Here is a 19,401-nt window from a genome sequence, read left to right as displayed (position 1 = left end):
TCAAGACCATGATGGGAAGACAGATACAACTAAACTAAACTGGTGGGCACTCATGAACTTTGGACCCACAGCTGTGGATCATGCATGGGAATGGACTGGGCCTTTGCTTGGGCAAGACCGTTGTGTAGCTTGGTGTGTTTCATGGCAACCTGACAGTGGGAATAGGATCTATCCCTGGAGCATGAACTGGCTTTTGGAGCCCATTGCCCATGGTAGGGACACCTTGCACAGCCTTGATGAAAGGGGAGAGGTGTGGACCTGCCTCAGCTGAATGTTCTGGGCTTGCTGACTCTCCATGGGAGGCCATACATTTTTGATGGAGGGGATGAGGGTTAGGCTGGGGGGAAAGACGGGAGAGGGAGGAATGAGGGACAAATTTGTGGTTTGTATGTGAAATGAATAAAGAGATTCCTAAAAAGATGTTTGTCTAGCACACTCAAGCATTTTTTTAAATGATAATTTCCATTCTTCAAAGGACTTGGAGGGGAGTTTTAATCATTTCATTTCATTAATGGAAATCTGTGTATTTAACGTATATTGCTTCTTTTTTCATATATTCAGAGGAGACAATATTCATGTATCCATTTATATCATAAGTATATCAATTTTAGTAGGTTCATGTGATATTCATAAAATCAGCTAAACCAACAACAGCGAGAATTTTAGATTTAATAAACATTGTGTAGGTAATTGCTTTCTAATGATTGATGGTCTTATGAGTGAAGTAAACACTCGAATTGAGCAAGTGAAATGTTACATAAATCAGTTCCAATGCAATAGAGACCCAAGAAAACAATCTCTGCAATGAGCAATGACATGGAAACTCAAGCAAATCATGCAAGTGATTAAGTATCTCAATGGTGGCATGATATTTGCCAATAATTAACTTTACTACAACTTTAACCACAAATTGTTATGATTTTATTGTAATTGTGCACATGCCATTCAGATTTCTTGTTCATGGGTATGCATGAATGTGCATGTGTGAGTGTAGTTTTGATCATAGGTGTGGATTAGATGCATTTGCTTGGTTGCAGGTAAGTGTTCGTGTGCATGGATGTGAGAGGAGGGTATGCACTATCCTGCATTAGTCCACACACTCAGTTACCACCTGCCCTCCATTCTGATCCCCTAGTGTCAGAACCCTCACTGGTGGTATTGGCAGGGGTCATCCTCCATAGTCCTTCCTGCCTAGCTTTATGAAGGACCCTCAACCTAATGCCAAAACAGGTATGGACACAGGCAAGTGCCCCATACCCAGGCTCTCTGGAGTATTCTAAACCTATTCTAAACCTGTTCTATCATATAGTGCTACTAACCCATGAAGGCCCTCTATGCCCAGACCCAGGCAGATTTATCAACTCTCTTATGAGTCTGAATCACTTCTCTCCTTCCATTCCACCCACCAGCAGGCCCAGACCCAGAAAGGCAGCACATGTGTAAGTCCTTTTCCTAACTGTGACCCATGATACTCACTCTTCACCCTGTGTGACTATGTCACACCAAACAGATTATGGAGGCCAATACTAGGACCATCTTTTGAAATCTCACCCAGGACCCTTAACTCATCCCACCACTTAGTCTCAGACACAAGTGGTAGCCAGATCCATGCATAGAAGTCGTACATTTTTGGCAAGGCCTAGGTGAAGGCCATATGTGTTGTCTTTAAAAAAAGCACTAAAGGTGGATACTTCTCAGAGGCGTCTGCCTTTCCATGCAAAATGAGGGTGTCTGTACATGAGACTGCCTGCAGCACAGCTACAGACGGGTATAAAGTAGAGACAGTGTCAAGGAAGTTAGCAGACATTGCACTAATTGGTGTCAGTGCATTAGGTGTTCGAGAGTTCCAAATTGACCATCAAAAGTCAGTGGTTTGGCTTTGTCACTTTCCATAAATTTTAGAAAAATTTCCTTCAGTTTTTTTTATAATTTAGTTATTCTTTTACATTAATCTGATTAGGAAATCTTTCCTAGCTGATTTTAGACTCAACTCTTCCCTCTCTTTTCTCATATTCAAGTGCATTAGGTGTTCAACAGCAGGCTTTCACTTCTACCCACCAGTATCATAAGAGACTCAGATGGGCATTCTTTTGAGCAATGTTTCAATGTTCCCAGGTAGAAAGAATATCCCACACCTTGATGTATTACCAGATGCAGTGTCTATAACACTAAGTATCCCAGAGGTAGGTACCAGAGAAGGGAGGAGGAAGATAATGGGGGTAGAGACTGCTCCTAGATCTAGGAGGGACACCTTGTTCAGAAGCAATAGCTGCTGAGTTTAAGGAGAGGAGACACATTGTATTAAGGCTACTGAGATTGTCTATGGAAAGGAGCCAAGGCCAAAGTAGTTCAATGAGACAATGCAGAAGATCAGACAGACTTGTAAAGATCAAAGTCCATCAACCTACCAAAGACGGGAGAGCCTGGAGGAAACACACTTGTCAGATATGAACTCATTTCTGCCCAAAGACCACCATGTCAGATACTCGAGTACAAAGTCATAAATATACAAAACATAGAGGACAGACACAGCCTGTAGCAAGATGTGTGTCAAGAAGGTGGATCCCCAATTGCTCATGTCCTTCAACCCTTGGAACATGGGTATTAGCTTATGGGAACTTCCTAAGACACCATCTGTATCTTGGAATCAGAATCAAGAATGCATGAAAAAGAGCCAAGGCAGGGGTCAGAGATCAGATCCCTGCTCACTCATAAGGTCAGAGGCTCAAGGATGAAGGAAAAGTCTCTGACCTCCTTTACACCTCAGTTATCCTGCATGGAGTCTAAAATGAGGCACACGGGCTGGGAATGAGCTACACATTAACACTAGGCCTTTCTTTGCCAGTATATTGCAGACGTGGTAGTTCTGTCAGAGTAAACATCCATTTTACCCAGCACTCTACACTGTTGGTGCCACATGAAGCAGGAGTTAAAAGTGAACCGAGGACTATGCATGAACTGCTACAAGTCCTGAAGGAAGAAATGGAAGGGCTCTGTTCTTCCTTTATCATTGGGCTTACTCTGCAAGACTATCACCTACAAGACTATCTTGTTCCTTAGAGTAAAAGAGAGAATACTGTTCCTCACCAGCCACATTGGCTCTATCACAGGTAAGTACACAAAGTGAACACAACACTTCATGGGCACTGTCATGGTGAATCTCAACAGTCAATTGGATGATACCCAGTACTTGGCAGCAAGTGTGAGATTAGAGCAGTTTAGTTTAGGTGAGGTGGAAAGACTACTGAACTCTGCATGACATCATGGCTTAGGAAGGGATCAAGGATATATAAAAAGGTAAGCTGAGCATGAGCATTAAATCTTCTGGTCGCTGACATGTTATAACGGGACTCTGCCACAGACTCCTGCCTGTATATATAATTACCCTGTGTTACAGCCTATAAGCTGAGACTATATTGAAAAATCTACCATTTCCCTTTTAGGTTATCTTCACTGGAATTTTTAACAACAACTGAACAAATTATTCAGACAGGCAGAAGTAAAATGCAGAACTAGTAACTGAATCCCAAACCTTGAAAGTTTGGTAGTATCACGGACTTAAAGAATAAATGTTCTGGGGAAATGTGTACAAAGGAGAGGAGGATAAGCAAAGCACATTTAATAGCACACTCTGCTCACTTTCCATCATGTCCCTGTAATTGGAATAGAACAAGAACCTTCTATTTTCCTTGTCCTTAATGAAATCTTTACCACATTCCTAACTCAAAGACAATGCATAACATGACCACTAGTGGACCCTTGCTCATTGATTCAAACCAGGTACACTGATCCAAATTCACTGAGTTGAATTTCACCCTCAGTCATGAGACATTGGAACAAGGTGCCTTGAGGAACATCAGCTCTACTCCATCTGCATCACCCACATGTGGGAGAAAGAATTAGAGGGTGGTGCACCCATTCCAGACTAACTACAGGCATTGTAGCTGATTCCAGGGCATATGGAAAAATGCCTCTAGAATTTTGTTTTTAACTTAGAGGCCCACTTTTTAAAATGTACAGTCCAAATGCTTCCCAATAGGTGGCATAGATCACAGTGCCTGGTTAGACATTAGGATACCCAGTATTTATACAATTCATTTCTAAAAGGTGTCTTAAGAAAGAGATTCCATAATACATACCTCGTCTTCGGTTTCTGCAATTTACCTGAAATGTAAAGAAAAGAAAACAGTCTGTGGCTTAGGTCATGATGAGTTCTGTTTACATGGGTCCTTGAAACACATATGAACATGATATAATGCCAATCAAAGTGGGAAAGAGTCTTCAAATAAAAGACTCTGCTTTAGTATATATGATGGTGTCACAAAAGAACTGGGGTTCCTCACTTGTACCTCTTCCCACTTTTGCTGGTTCCCACACCAGATCAAGAGGCACTATCTGTTTGGTCTCTGCTGCGTGTTCCCTAAGCCACACTGCAACATGCTGGAGCATCTTTATGATCCTGCTATGAAATTAACCCTGCCACAATGTAGCTTCAATTATTTACACTAATGCTCATGTATTAAAAGTCTAACCACCTACAACCCCACACTAGACATAAGAAGCTTGCTCCATATGACTGTTGTGGAACATACTGCATGGAAATTGAGGGGATCTGAAGTGCCTGACAACTTCTAAACCAAAACTTTAAGTTTTATCTAAAGAGAACCTTTTTTCTCCAGAAGAAAAGGCCTGCTCACAAGACTGATAATTAACACTGGATGCTTTGATGCTCTATTCAGTTTGGAACAGGCTGGTACAATTCTTCTTCTCCCCTTCCTAAGCTAACTCTCTAATACCCATGATGCCTGCTCAGTTTTGTTGTTCAGTGGGATATCCTCTGAAACGTAAGATCACTAAAGTAACCTTTCTATTTTAGAGAGAAAAAGGCTCTCTTACCTCCGATGAATTTTCTTCTGTCATTGTGCGGCCATCTCGTCTAAGTGTGTTTTCATCATTTTCCGGTATTACTAGGGGGACAGAAAGTCATGAGCTTGCAGACTGTCAGCTCTTGGTCCTGCTTCCTACCTATGTAGCATCTTTGCTTGATGTGGGTAAAAGTGCATGGACTTAGGACATGTGACTAGACCTACTGAACAGGATGGTTGGGCAGCTGCTGAACCGTCTTCCCTTGAAGGAAATTAAAGCAGAGAAAGACCAGGAGAGATATGAGTAAGAGATTTGTTGCATTTCTAGACAGTGGACACCCAAAGCAACATAAAATAATCTGTCTTTGATTGTGTATTGTTAAATTAACATTTTCACATGTATTCTGTTTGGAGGGCCACTTGTGAGGTCTCGTTTTACGTGTGGAGATCAGTGGATAGCTTGTGGAATCTGTTCCTCCCCTTTTGCCAGGTGTGTCCTGAGTTTCAAATCCAGGTCATCGGGCTTGGTGAAGGCATTGATATCCTTGGAAAGAAGAATTTTTTCCTTCCTTATGGCCAAACTTGTGTTTAATTTGTGTGTGTGTTTACAATTTTTTTTTTTTTTGGTTTTTCGAGACAGGGTTTCTCTGTGCAGCTTTGCGCCTTTCCTGGAGCTCACTTGGTAGCCCAGGCTGGCCTCCAACTCACAGAGATCCACCCACCTCTGCCTCCCGAGTGCTGGGATTAAAGGCGTGCGCCACCACCGCCTGGCTGTGTTTACAATTTTTATCATTCCAATTTCAGGTAAGAGTTGACAGATGAGGACGGCAGGAATACAATCTTTTATGTACTAAATGTCTCACATGAAACTCTCAACTTGGAAAGAAGGGAATCACTGTGAAGGAAGCAGCTGTATAGGATGTCAGCATTTTACTCCAAGATCAAAAAACATAAAGAAATTTGCACGGACTAGGAAGAGAATCACAAGCTAAGAGCAGAACTAGAAATACAAAAGACTCCAGGACTTAGAAGACGTGTAACGATGGAATGTTGGCAGATAAATGCCTAGTGATATATGAGAGTGCTTTCTTTAGCCACTCTCAAGAAAAAAACCCATGAACTACTAGGAGAAGCAAAGACCATTTTGAAAGATGAAATAGGCAACTTTGAATCCAGAGTGACATCCATTCAGCAGGTGTTAGCACATCTGAAAGTTCAGTTGGATGCAAAAATTGTCCATCAACATAACCAGTGAGGCTGGTGAAAAGGATACATATCAGCATGCATTTAAAATATTTGTCTATCTTCTATGGAGCTGTGGGTTGTAGTTTGGTTAACTTTGCTTTACTTCTGGTATATACTAATGAGTGAGTAAATACCAGAGATGCTAGATAACAAGGAGGACCCTAAAAGGGACATGAGGAACGCCCTCAGAAGGGGAAATAGATGAGAAACCTGGGGGTTAGGGTGGGACAATGGAAAGTATGGATATGGCATCAGGGCATGGGGAAATGGGACGGTTGAGCAGGGAATGGGATGGGTAGCATGGGAGAGCAATGAAAGAGATAACTTGATAGAAGGAGACATCATGGGGATAGGGAGAAACCTGGTCAGGGAAGTTCCCTGGAATCCACAGGCATGACCCAACTTAGATTACTAACAATTGTGGAAAGGTTGCCTGAGCTAGCCTACCCTGGTGATCAGATTGGTGACTACCCTAACTGTCATAAAGAGCCTTCATCTAGTAACTGATGGAAACAGATGCAGAGAGCCATGGCCAAGCATGTTCAGTCGAAGAGAGGGAAGAGTAATTCTATGAGCAAGGGGCATCAAGACCATGATGGGAAGACAGATACAACTAAACTAAGCTGGTGGGCACTCATGAACTTTGGACCCACAGCTGTGGATCATGCATGGGAATGGACTGGGCCTTTGCCTGGGCAAGACCGTTGTGTAGCTTGGTGTGTTTCATGGCACCCTGACAGTGGGAATAGGATCTATCCCTGGAGCATGAACTGGCTTTTGGAGCCCATTGCCCATGGTAGGGACACCTTGCACAGCCTTGATGAAAGGGGAGAGGTGTGGACCTGCCTCAGCTGAATGTTCTGGGCTTTGCTGACTCTCCATAGGAGGCCATACATTTTTGATGGAGGGGATGAGGGGTAGGCTGGGGGAAAAGACGGGAGAGGGAGGAATGCGGGACAAATTTGTGGTTGGTATGTGAAATGAATAAATAGTTTCCTAAAAAGATGTTTGTCTAGCACACTCAAGCATTGATTTAAATGATAATTTCCATTCTTCAAAGGACTTGGAGGGGAGTTTTAATCATTTCATTTCATTAATGGAAATCTGTGTATTTAACATATATTGCTTCTTTATTTCATATGTTGAGAAGGAGACAATATTCATGTTCCATTTATATCATAAGTATATCAATTATAGTAGGTTCATGTGATATTCATAAAATCAGCTAAACCATAACAATGAGAACTTTAGATTTACTAAACATTGTGTAGGTAATTGCTTTCTAATGATTGACGGTCTTATGAGTGAAATAAACAATCTAATTGAGCAAGTGAAATGTTACATAAATCAGTTTCAATGCAATAGAGACCCAAGAAAACAATCTCTGCAACGAGCAATGACATGGAAACTCAAGCAAATCATGCAAGTGATTAAGTATCTCAATGGTGGCATGATATTTGCCAATAATTAAACTTTACTACAACTTTAACCACAAATGGTTATGATTTTATTGTAATTGTGCCACATGCCATTCAGATTTCTTTTTCATGGGTATGCATGAATGTGCATGTGTGAGTGTAGGTTTGATCATAGGTGTGGATTAGATGCATTTGCTTGGTTGCAGGTAAGTGTTCCTGTGCATGGATGTGAGAGGAGGGTGTGGACTATCCTGCATTAGTCCACACACTCAGTTACCACCTGCCCTCCATTCTGATCCCCTAGTGTCAGAACCCTCACGGGTGGTATTGGCAGGGGTCATCCTCCATAGTCCTTCTTGCCTAGCTTTATGAAGGACCCTCAACCTAATGCCAATTCAGGTATGGACACAAGCAAGTGCCCCATACCCAGGCTCTCTGGAGTATTCGAAACCTATTCTAAACCTGTTCTATCATAATGTGCTGCCCACCCATGAAGGCCCTCTATTCCCAGACCCAGGCAGATTTATCAACTCTCTTATGAGTCTGAATCACTTCTCTCCTTCCATTCCACCCACCAGCAGGCCCAGACCCAGAAAGGCAGCACATGTGTCAGCCCTTTTGCTGACTGTGACCCATGATACTCACTCTTCACCCTGTGTGACTATGCCACACCAAACAGATTATGGAGGCCAATACTAGGACCATCTTTTGAAATCTCACCCAGGACCCTTAACTCATCCCACCACTTAGTCTCAGACATAAAGTGGTAGCCAGATCCATGCATAGAAGTCATACATTTTTGGCAAGGCCTAGGTGAAGGCCATGTGTTTTGTCTTCAAAAAAGCACTAAAGGTGGATATTTCTCAGAGGCATCTGCCTTTCCATGTAAAAAGAGGGTGTCTGTACATGAGGCTGCCTGCAGCACAGCTACAGACGGGTATAAAGTAGACACAGTGTCAAGGAAATTAGCAGACATTGCACTAATTGGGGTCAGAGCATTAGGTGTTTGAGAGTTCCAAATGGACCATCAAAAGTCAGTGGTTTGGCTTTGTCACTTTCCATAAATTTTGGGACAACTTTTTCAGGGTTTTTTTTAATGTAATTTAGTTGTTCTTTTACACTAATCTGATTAGGAGACCTTTCCTAGCTGATTTTAGACTCAACTCTTCCCTCTCTTTTTTCATATTCAAGTGTATCAGCTGTTCAACAGCAAGGTTTCTCCTCTACCCACAAGGCAAGGGCATGAGTCAGATAACCTATTAAGATTCAACCGTCTTTCTGGGCATGCAGTCTCCAGAGAAGGTTTCTGTTTTGTCTTCTTCTCTCCAAGTTGTCTTGTGACTCTGATGAGCTTAGTGAGGGAGAGAAAATTATGGAATAAAAGAGACATGGGACATAAGAGACTCAGTTGGGCATTCTTTTGAGCAATGTTTCAATGTTCCCAGGTAGAAAGGATATCACACACCTTGATGCATTACCAGGTGCAGTGTCTACAGGACCCATGATCCCAGAGGAATGCACCAGATAAGGGAGGAAGAAGATAATGGGGGTAGAGACTGCTCCTAGATCTAGGAGGGACACCTTGCTCAGAAGCAATAACTGTTGAGTTTAAGTAGAGGAGACACAATGTATTAAGGCTACTGAGATTGTCTGTGAGAAGGAGCCAAGCCCAGAGTTGTTCAATGAGACAATGCAGAAGATCAGACAGACTTGTAAAGATCAAAGTCCATCAACCTACCAAAGAGATGAGAGCCTGGAGGAAACACACTCCTCAGATATGAACTCATTGCCGCCCAAAGACCACCATGTCAGATACTCCAGGAGAAAGTCATAAATATACAAACATAGAGGACAGACACAGCCTGTAGCAAGATGTGTGCCAAGAAGGTTGCTCCCCAATTGCTCATGTCCTTCAGCTCTTGGAACATGGATATTAGCTTATGGGAACTTCCTAAGACACCCTCAGTATCTTGGAATCAGAATCAAGAATGCATGAAAAAGAGCCAAGGTATGGGTCAGAGATCAGATCCCTGCTCACTCATAAGGTCAGAGGCTCAAGGATGAAGGACAAGTCTCTGACCTCCTTTACACTTCAGTCATCCTGCATGGCAGTCCAGGATGAGGCACATAGGCTGGAAATGAGCTACACATTAACACTAGGCCCTTCCTTGCCAGTATATTGCAGATGTGGTCGTTGTGTCAGACTAAACAGCCATTTTACCCAGCAGTCTACACTGTTGGTGCCACGTGAAGCAGGAGTTAAAAGTGAACAGAGGACTATGCATGGACTGCTACAAGTCCTGAAGGAAGAAATGGAAGGGCTCTGTTCTTCCTTTATCATTGGGCTTACTCTGCTAGACTATCACCTACAGGTTCCTTAGAGTACAAGAGAGAATACTGTTCCTCCCCAGACACAGTGGATCTATCACAGGTAAGGACACAAAGTGAACACAACACTTCATGGGCACTGTCATGGTGAATCTCAACAGTCAATTGGATGATACCCAGTACTGGGCAGCAAGTGTGAGATTAGAGCAGTGTACTTTAGGTGAGGTGGAAAGACTACTGAACTCTGCATGACATCATGGCTTAGGAAGGGATCAAGGATATATAAAAAGGTAAGCTGAGCATGAGCATTAAATCTTCTGGTCGCTGACATGTTATAACGGGACTCTGCCACAGATTCCTGCCTGTATATATAATTACCCTGTGTTACAGTCTATAAGCTGAGACTATATTGAAAATGTACCATTTCCCTTTTAGGTTATCTTCACAAGATTTTGTGACAACAACTGAATAAATTATCCAGGCAGGCATAGTTACAATGCAGAGCTAGTAAGTCCATCCCAAACCGTGAATTATTGGTAGTATCACAGACTTAAAACAGTAAATGTTCTGAGGAAATGTGTACCAATGAGAGGATAAGCAAAGCACATTAAATAGCACACTCTGCTCACTTTCCATTATGTCCTTGTAACAGGAACAGAACAGATACCTCCTATTTTTGTTGTCCTTAATGAAATCTTTACCCCATTGCTAACTGAAAAAACAATGCATAACATGACCACTAGTGGACTCTTGCTCATTGGATCATACCTGGAACATTGTTATCTAAGGTGAATCTCACCCTCTGTCATGAGATGCTAGAACTTTGCCAGGTTCCTTTTAGGAACATCAGCTCTACTCCATCTGCATTACCCACATGTGGGAGAAAGGATTAAGGGTGATTCACCTATTCCTGTCTACAGCAGGTGAAGCCACCCTGACTCATACTAATGAGCCTCAGTTTCCAACAGTTCATGCTATTGAATGAGAGCCAAAGGTGACATCAGATGCATTTTAAAATCTGTAGTTGTGTTTACATTGAAGACTTAGATATATTGGAATTATCCTACATAGGGAAATAGTCTTAAGCTTCTCTTTAGATTTACATATAAAGAAAATGATTATCACCACATTACACAACTGGACAGAATTACAGAATTCACAACATACCTTTTTCATTAGGAATTTCTATAGAATAAAATTTACAGATTTCTGGTGTCATCACATCTGTATGCGGTATTGCTTCTCTCTGCTGAATTCTCTTCAATAAAGGAGAAACTGGGAATGCATCGAGAATAGAGTTTCATGTCAGCCTCATGGCAGAAAAACAGAGGAAACTAACAACTGTGTGTTTGTACATTTGATCTGATTGCTTGTTTCCGGGTACAGTCATCAGAGTGAGATTGTGCTTCAGGAGGATCACTGAATAGTGTACAACCAGTTAAGCATTACATGAACATGACAAGTAAAAGCTAATTTATGTGGAAATGCAGAAGGAAGTGCCCCATGACTGAACACACTTTGTGAGTGTGGTGTCAGAGCAGAGTGGTATCACTCTAATCCTTCTTAGAGCCCATGACACCTTTGCAATGGCTCCATTCACCAGCTGCTCACTAAGACCCTAAGAATTTCTTAAGGACTACCCACAGGACTCACTAAGCTAATACAGATCTTTGTAATATATACTATAGGAAAAAGCACAGGCATTCAGAAGTGCCCTGTGATGTCTGTGAGATACCAGAAGACTTCAGCTACACAGGAGTAACTGAATTCAGACAAACTGTTTCATTTACTCTAGAACACTGGAGAACTGTTATTCTTCATTCTTTGACTGCCCCTTATATAGTAGTACATCTCATGGACAATGTATGGCATTGTCCATGGGAGGTAGGAAGGTAAGAAGCTTTGAAAACTTGTGACATTTCACACAATGGAGCAGTAACAGCTGCATTTGTGTGCCAGTGACGACCTCTCCTGACAGAAACAACTGACAGGAGACATGCTCTGCAGGCAGTCCCTGACTCCAAGTGTGAGCTACCTCCCAAATGAGCTGTGGGATTCCTGGATCAGTAAACAGCACCTTCCTCTATCATCCTCAACCTGTCACCGGCCTCTCAGTGACTGAGTCTGAACCTCCGGAACAAAATTGGGAGGATACCAATGCTTCCAGGCTCCAAGTCAATCTAAACCAAGCTGTCACGTGGAGGATGGGAGGAAAGGAAACTCTTTTAATCTCACCAAACCTGGATAAACCCTCTACAGGAAGAGGCTGGAAAAGCAGCCTGGTGCCATTGTAGGTGACAGATGTCCCCTGAAACTGTGTGGACAGTCTGAACTGAGTTCAGCTAAAAGAATGGTAGTCTACACAGGCTACATGTGAGTTTGCAAGGTGCTGTTCATCTATGCTTCATGAAAGCTCTGTTTCTCCAGAATCTTTTCCCACACACAGACACACGGGCAATGGACGAAGTCCTACTCCCCTCTGTTGTTTTCTTTTCACTTTTTTTCAGAGAAACGGTCTCTGGCCCACAGTGATCTCAATGCCACTTTGTAGAAATAGATGACTTTGAACTTAAAATTCTCCCATCGGCACCTCTGAAGGAGGTTTATAAAGCTATACAACCACAGCACATCTTTTGCATACTGGGAGCTCAAACCCAAGGCCTTAGAAATGGTAGGTATGCAATAACCACATTCTCTCTCAAGAACTAGCTCTTCTTTGCCAAAGGCCTTCGTAGCACATGCCTGAGCAAATATACAGAAAACATTTTGCAAATAACGATGCTCTTCTCACTCCTACCTGCTGCCTGTGGTCCCCCTAGTGCTTCCACTCACAGGCAGTATGGACACTGACTACCAGTGAGCAGAAGTCCCCTTGGAGCCCAGAGTCTAGCTCACATTTAAAAACCTGTTGCCAGGAGCTAAGGAGACCAGAGGTTAACATCCCCTGCTGTTCCTGTAGAGGACACAGGTCTGGTTGGTTTCTATCACAGAAAAAACAGCTCAAAACAGTCTATAACTCCAGTTGCTAGAAACCATACAGCTAATTTGAGTCTGCATATGTATCATAGCTACAAATGGTGCACATACATTTATGCAGGTGAACACTTGTATACCCAAAATGAAAATAAATATATCTTTAAAAAACGTCCTTCTGTTAAGAAAATGCTTCAGCACAGATCCAGAGACACGTGGTAACTGGAGTTCCTAGTGGATATTATTGTTTAGATGAGTGTCTCTTTTGTGCTCATGCTAATGTTGTCTATTTACTAAATCTTGTAATTATTTTTTATATATATTACATTTATTTTTGTTCTATTAAAATCGTGATCTTAAATTTGCATGAGAGAATTTTTTAATTTTTCATTTTTTCCCTTTTGTTGGAAACAGATTTTTTCATACAATATTCCTAAATTATAGTTTCATCTCCCCCTGATCCTGCCAGTTCCTCCCAACCCCCCCCTCATCTGGATGCACTCCCTATCTGTCTCCCACTTGAAATAAAAATTTCTGAAAGAAACAACCAAACATGACAAAAGAAATATAAGAGAAAGCAAAAACAATCATATCTAACTATTTCTTTAAAAAATCTTTCTTTCCTATTTGATACTATAATAAGGACATCATTTCCCACGCCTGTTTCTCAATGAAAACCCTCCTCTATACCCATAAACCTTTCCTTGCCCTCTTTCAAAGCATGGCTACTCTTCTAACTAACTGTGTGTGTGTGTGTGTGTGTGTGTGTGTGTGTGTGTGTGTGTGTGTGTGTGTTCCAAATCAGTACTGTACTGTACTGTAAAACTCTAAGGGAAAAACCTCTGCCGCATCACCCCATGCATTGTCTGTCTCCCATTCTCAGATCACTGATCTGACTAGAAGCCTGTGGGCATTCTACCCTTTCATTTATCTGAATGTCTGTAGGTAGATGAGAAACAATACCCTGGGCATTTGCCTTCTGTGGTAGTAACTACAGGGTCCTGATCTCTGCAGTTTTGACCTATTGAAGGCAGATACTGGGATGTTGCAAGTTAGGGATTACCAAGACCTCGGGCTATAGAAGGTCTCTTGATCTGCATGGAAAGCCTCATCATTTACCTCTGTGCCATGGTTTATTCTTCCATAGAGTAGCACACAAACAAATAAATGTACTACATGTGATGGGCTTTGACATATATACTTTAGGTCAAGCGTGTATCCTAATATGGTAATTCAACAGCTTGTCCCTGTAGATTGGACTGAGCAATTGAGATACCTATCTTGGGGAAAACAGATTTAGATGTAGCCTGGTATACACCATTCCAGACTAACTACAGGCATCATAGCTGAATCCAGTGCATATGGACAAATGCCTCCACTATTTTTTTTTAACTTAGGGGTCCACTTTAAAAAAAAAATACAGTCCAAATGCTCCCAATAGGTGGCATAAATCACAGTGGCTGCTTAGATATAAGGATACCCAGTATTTATAAAATTCATTTGTAAAGGGTGTCTTAAGGAAGAGATTCCATAATACATACTCCTTCTTTGGCTGCGGCAACGCACCTGAAACATAAAAGAAAGAAAACAGTCTGTGGCCTAGGTCATGATGAGTTCTGTTTGCATGGGTCCTTGAAACACATATGAACATGATATAATGCCAATCAAAGTGGGAAAGAGTCTTCAAATAAAAGACTCTGCTTTAGTATATATGATGGTGTCACAAAAGAACTGGTGTTCCTCACTTGTACCCCTTCCCACTTTTGCTGGTTCCCACACCAGATCAAGAGGCACTATCTGTTTGGTCTCTGCTGCGTGTTCCCTAAGCCACACTGCAACATGCTGGAGCATCTTTATGATCCTGCTATGAAATTAACCCTGCCACAATGTAGCCTCAATTATTTACACTAATGCTCACGTGTTAAAAGTCTAACCTTCAGCATCCCTACCCTGGACATAGGAAGATTGCTCCATATGACTGTTGTAGAACGTACTGCATGGAAATTGAGGGGATCTGAAGTGCCTGACAACTTCTAAACCAAAACTTTAAGTTTTATCTAAGAGGATCTTTTTTCTCCAGAAGAAAAAGCCTGCTCACAAGACTGATAATTAACACTGGATGCTTTGATGCTCTATTCAGTTTGGAACAGGCTGGTACAATTCTTCTTCTCCCCTTCCAAACTAACTCTCTAATACCCATGATGCCTGCTCAGTTTTGTTGTTCAGTGGGATATCCTCTGAAACATAAGATCACTAAAGTAACCTTTCTACTTTAGAGAGAAAAAGGCCCTCTTACCTCCAAGGGATTTTCTTCTGTGCGGCCATCTGGTCTAAGTGTGTCATCATTTTCCGTTAAACCTAGGGGGACAGAAAGTCATGAGCTTGCAGACTGTCAGCTCTTGGTCCTGCTTCCTACCTATGTAGCATCTTTGCTTGATGTGGGTAAAAGTGCATGGACTTAGGACATGTGACTAGACCTACTGAACAGGATGGTTGGGCAGCTGCTGAACCGTCTTCCCTTGAAGGAAATTAAAGCAGAGAAAGACCAGGAGAGATATGAGTAAGAGATTTGTTGCATTTCTAGACAGTGGACACCCAAAGCAACATAAAATAATCTGTCTTTGATTGTGTATTGTTAAATTAACATTTTCACATGTATTCTGTTTAGGGCCACTTGTGAAGTCTCATTTTGGGTGTGGAGGTCAGTGGATAGCTTGTGGGATCTTTTCCTCCCCTTTTGCCAGGTGTGTTCTGAGTTTCAAATCCAGGTCATTGGGCTTAGAGAAGGCATCGATTTCCTTGGAAAGAAGAATTTTATCCTTCCCTGTGGCCAAACTTGTGTTTAAACTTTAGTGTGTGTGTTTACAATTTTTATCATTCCAATTTCAGGTAAGAGTTGACAGATGAGGACGGCAGGAATACAATCTTTTATGTAGTAAAAGTCTCACATGAAACTCTCAACTTGGAAAGAAGAGAATCACTATGAAGGAAGCAGCTGTATAGGATGTCAGCATTTTACTCCAAGATCAAAAAACATAAAGAAATTTGCACGGACTAGGAAGAGAATCACAAGCTAAGAGCAGAACTAGAAATACAAAAAAACTCCAGGACTTAGAAGATGTGTAACGATAGAATGTTGGCAGATAAATGCCTAGTGATATATGAGAGTGCTTTCATTAGCCACTCTCAAGAAAAAACCCATGAACTACTAGGAGAAGCAAAGACCATTTTGAAAGATGAAATAGGCAACTTTGAATCCAGAGTGACATCCATTCAGCAGGTGTTAGCACATCTGAAAGTTCAGTTGGATGCAAAAATTGTCCATCAACATAACCAGTGAGGCTGGTGAAAAGGAATAACATCAATATGCAAATATTAAAATATTTGTATATCTTATCTGGAGCTGTGGGTTGTAGTTTGGTTACCCTTTTCTTTACTTCTGGTATCCATTTATGAGTGAGTACATACCAGAGAAGCTAGGTAACAAGGAGGTCCTAAGAGGGATGCAAGGAATTCCTGGGAGAGGGAAATAGATGAGACTTCCTGAGTGAACTGGGGGTTATGGGGGACAATGGAGGGTAGTTGTATGGGATGTGAGCATAGGGGAATGGGATGGTGGAACTGGAACAGGGGCAGAGTGGGAGAGCAATGAAAGAGATATCTTGATAGAGGGAGACATTATGGTATGGATAGGGAGAAACCTGGTCAGGGAAGTTCCCAGGAATCCACAGGCATGACCCCAGCTAAGATTACTAGCAATAGTGGAAAGGGTGCCTGAGTTGTCCTACCCTGGTGATCAGATTGGTGAAAAGCCCTAACTGTCATCATAGAGCCTTCAGTGAATAACTGATAGAAACCCATGCAGAGAGCTAAGCACCAGGCTGAGTTCCAGAAGTCCAGTCGATGAGAGGGAAGATTGATTCTATGATCAAGGGGCATCAAGACCATGATGGGAAGACTTACAGAAACAACTGAACCAAGCTAGTGGGAACTCATTAACTCTGGACCCACAGCTGTGGAGCCTTACATGGGACTGTACTGGGCCCTCGGTGGGGGTGAGATATTTGTGTAGCTTGGTGTGTTTCACTGCACCCTGACTGTAGGAATAGGATCTATCCCTGGAGCATGAGCTAGCTTTTTGGAGCCCATTGCCTAATGTGGGACATCTTGCACAGCCTTGATGAAAGGGTGTGGGGCTTGGACCTTCCTCAGCTGAATGTTCTGGGTTTTGCTGACTCTCCATGGGAGGCCATACATTTTTGAAGGAGGAGATGAGTGGTAGGCTGTGGGGAAAGGCTAGAGGCAGAGCAGAAGGGATGAAGGAGGTATCTGTGGTCAATATGTGGAATGAATAAAAAATTTCTTAAAAAGATTTGTCTAGCAAACTCAAGCATTGTTGAAATGATAATTTCCATTCTTCAAAGGACATGGAGAGGAGTTTTAAACATTTCATTTCATTAATGGAAATCTATATATTTAATGTATTTTGCTTCTTTATTTCATATTTTCAGAAGGAGACAATATTTATGTATCCATTTCATATCATAAGTATATCAATTTTAGTGGGTTCATGTGATGTTCATAAAATCAGCTAAACCAACAACGAGAACTTTAGATTTTCTCAATATTGTGTAGGTAATTGCTTTCTAATGATTGACGGTCTTATGAGTGAAATAAACACTCAAATTGAGCAAGTGAAATGTTACATAAATCAGTTCCAATGCAATAGAGACCCAAGGAATCAACAATCTCTGCAATGTGCAATGATCTGGGAATACAAGCAAATCATGCAAATGATTAAGTTTCCCGATGGTGGCATGATATTTGGCAATAATTGACTTGACTACATCTTTAACCAGAAATGGTTATGAATTTATTGCAATTGTGCCACATGCCATTCAGATTTCTTGTTCATGGGTATGCATGAATGTGCATGTGTGAGTGTAGGTTTGATCATAGGTGTGGATTAGATTCATTTGCTTGGCTGCAGGTAAGTGTTCATGCACATGGATGCGAGAGGAGGGTATGCACTATCCTGCATTAGTCCACACACTCAGTTACCACTTGCCCTCCATTCTGATCCCCTAGTGTCAGATCCCTCAGTGGTGGTATTGGCAGGGGTCATCCTCCATTGTCCTTCCTGCCTAGCTTTATGAGGGACCCTCAACCTAATGCCAATTCAGGTATGGACACAGGTAAGTGCCCCATACCCAGCTCTCTGGAGTATTCTAAACCTATTCTAAACCTGTTCTATCATAATGTGCTGCCCACCCATGAAGCCTCTCTATGCCCAGACCCAGGCAGATTTATCAACTCTCTTATGAGTCTGAATCACTTCTCTCCTTCCATTCTACCCACCGGCAGGCCCAGACCCAGAAAGGCAGCACATGTGTCAGCCCTTTTGCTGACTGTGACCCATGATACTCACTCTTCACCCTGTGTGACTATGCCACACCAAACAGGTTATGGAGGCCAATACTAGGACCATCTTTTGAAAGCTCACCCAGGACCCTTAACTCATCCCACCACTTAGTCTCAGACATAAAGTGGTAGCCAGATCCATGCACAGAAGTCGTACATTTTTGGCAAGGCCTAGGTGAAGGCCATGTGTTTTGTCTTCAAAAAAGCACTAAAGGTGGACACTTCTCAGAGGCTTCTGCATTTCCATGCAAAATGAGGGTGTCTGTACATGAGGGTGCCTGCAGCACAGCTACAGACGGGTATAAAGTAGACACAGTGTCAAGGAAGTTAGCAGACATTGCACTAATTGGGGTCAGAGCATTAGGTGTTTGAGAGTTCCAAATGGACCATCAAAAGTCAGTGGTTTGGCTTTGTCACTTTCCATAAATTTTGGGACAAACTTTTTCAGGTTTTTTTAATGTAATTTAGTTGTTCTTTTACACTAATCTGATTAGGAGACCTTTCCTAGCTGATTTTAGACTCAACTCTTCCCTCTCTTTTTTCATATTCAAGTGTATCAGCTGTTCAACAGCAAGGTTTCACCTCTACCCACAAGGCAAGGGCATGAGTCAGATAACCTATTAAGATTCAACCGTCTTTCTGGGCATGCAGTCTCCAGAGAAGGTTTCTGTTTTGTCTTCTTCTCTCCAAGTTGTCTTGTGACTCTGATGAGCTTAGTGAGGGAGAGAAAATTATGGAATAAAAGAGACATGGGACATAAGAGACTCAGTTGGGCATTCTTTTGAGCAATGTTTCAATGTTCCCAGGTAGAAAGGATATCACACACCTTGATGCATTACCAGGTGCAGTGTCTACAGGACCCATGATCCCAGAGGAATGCACCAGAGAAGGGAGGAAGAAGATAATGGGGGTAGAGACTGCTCCTAGGTCTAGGAGGGACACCTTGCTCAGAAGCAATAACTGTTGAGTTTAAGGAGAGGAGACACAATGTATTAAGGCTACTGAGATTGTCTGTGAGAAGGAGCCAAGCCCAGAGTTGTTCAATGAGACAATGCAGAAGATCAGACAGACTTGTAAAGATCAAAGTCCATCAACCTACCAAAGAGATGAGAGCCTGGAGGAAACACAATCCTCAGATATGAACTCATTTC

At 42.1% G+C, this 19,401-nt stretch overlaps 1 protein-coding gene across 1 annotated transcript in view; it reads right to left on the bottom strand.

The window, feature by feature from the left end:
* The window catches only part of LOC143268225 (uncharacterized), a 73,839-nt gene that overhangs the window by 35,148 nt on the left and 19,290 nt on the right, over positions 1 to 19,401 (bottom strand). The window contains exons 7-11 of the mRNA XM_076549371.1: positions 15,126 to 15,187; positions 14,371 to 14,395; positions 11,024 to 11,131; positions 4,897 to 4,967; positions 4,140 to 4,164 (exon numbers count right to left, since the gene is read on the bottom strand). Of these exons, the coding sequence (XP_076405486.1) occupies positions 4,140 to 4,164; positions 4,897 to 4,967; positions 11,024 to 11,131; positions 14,371 to 14,395; positions 15,126 to 15,187 (291 nt within the window). The remainder of the gene's footprint in view (positions 1 to 4,139; positions 4,165 to 4,896; positions 4,968 to 11,023; positions 11,132 to 14,370; positions 14,396 to 15,125; positions 15,188 to 19,401) is intronic.

This window comes from Peromyscus maniculatus, chromosome 12, assembly GCF_049852395.1.
Source record: "Peromyscus maniculatus bairdii isolate BWxNUB_F1_BW_parent chromosome 12, HU_Pman_BW_mat_3.1, whole genome shotgun sequence".
Lineage (NCBI taxonomy): Eukaryota > Metazoa > Chordata > Mammalia > Rodentia > Cricetidae > Peromyscus > Peromyscus maniculatus.
The sequence above is the reverse complement of the archived record's forward strand: the minus strand, read 5'-3'. Positions and strand labels throughout refer to the sequence as shown.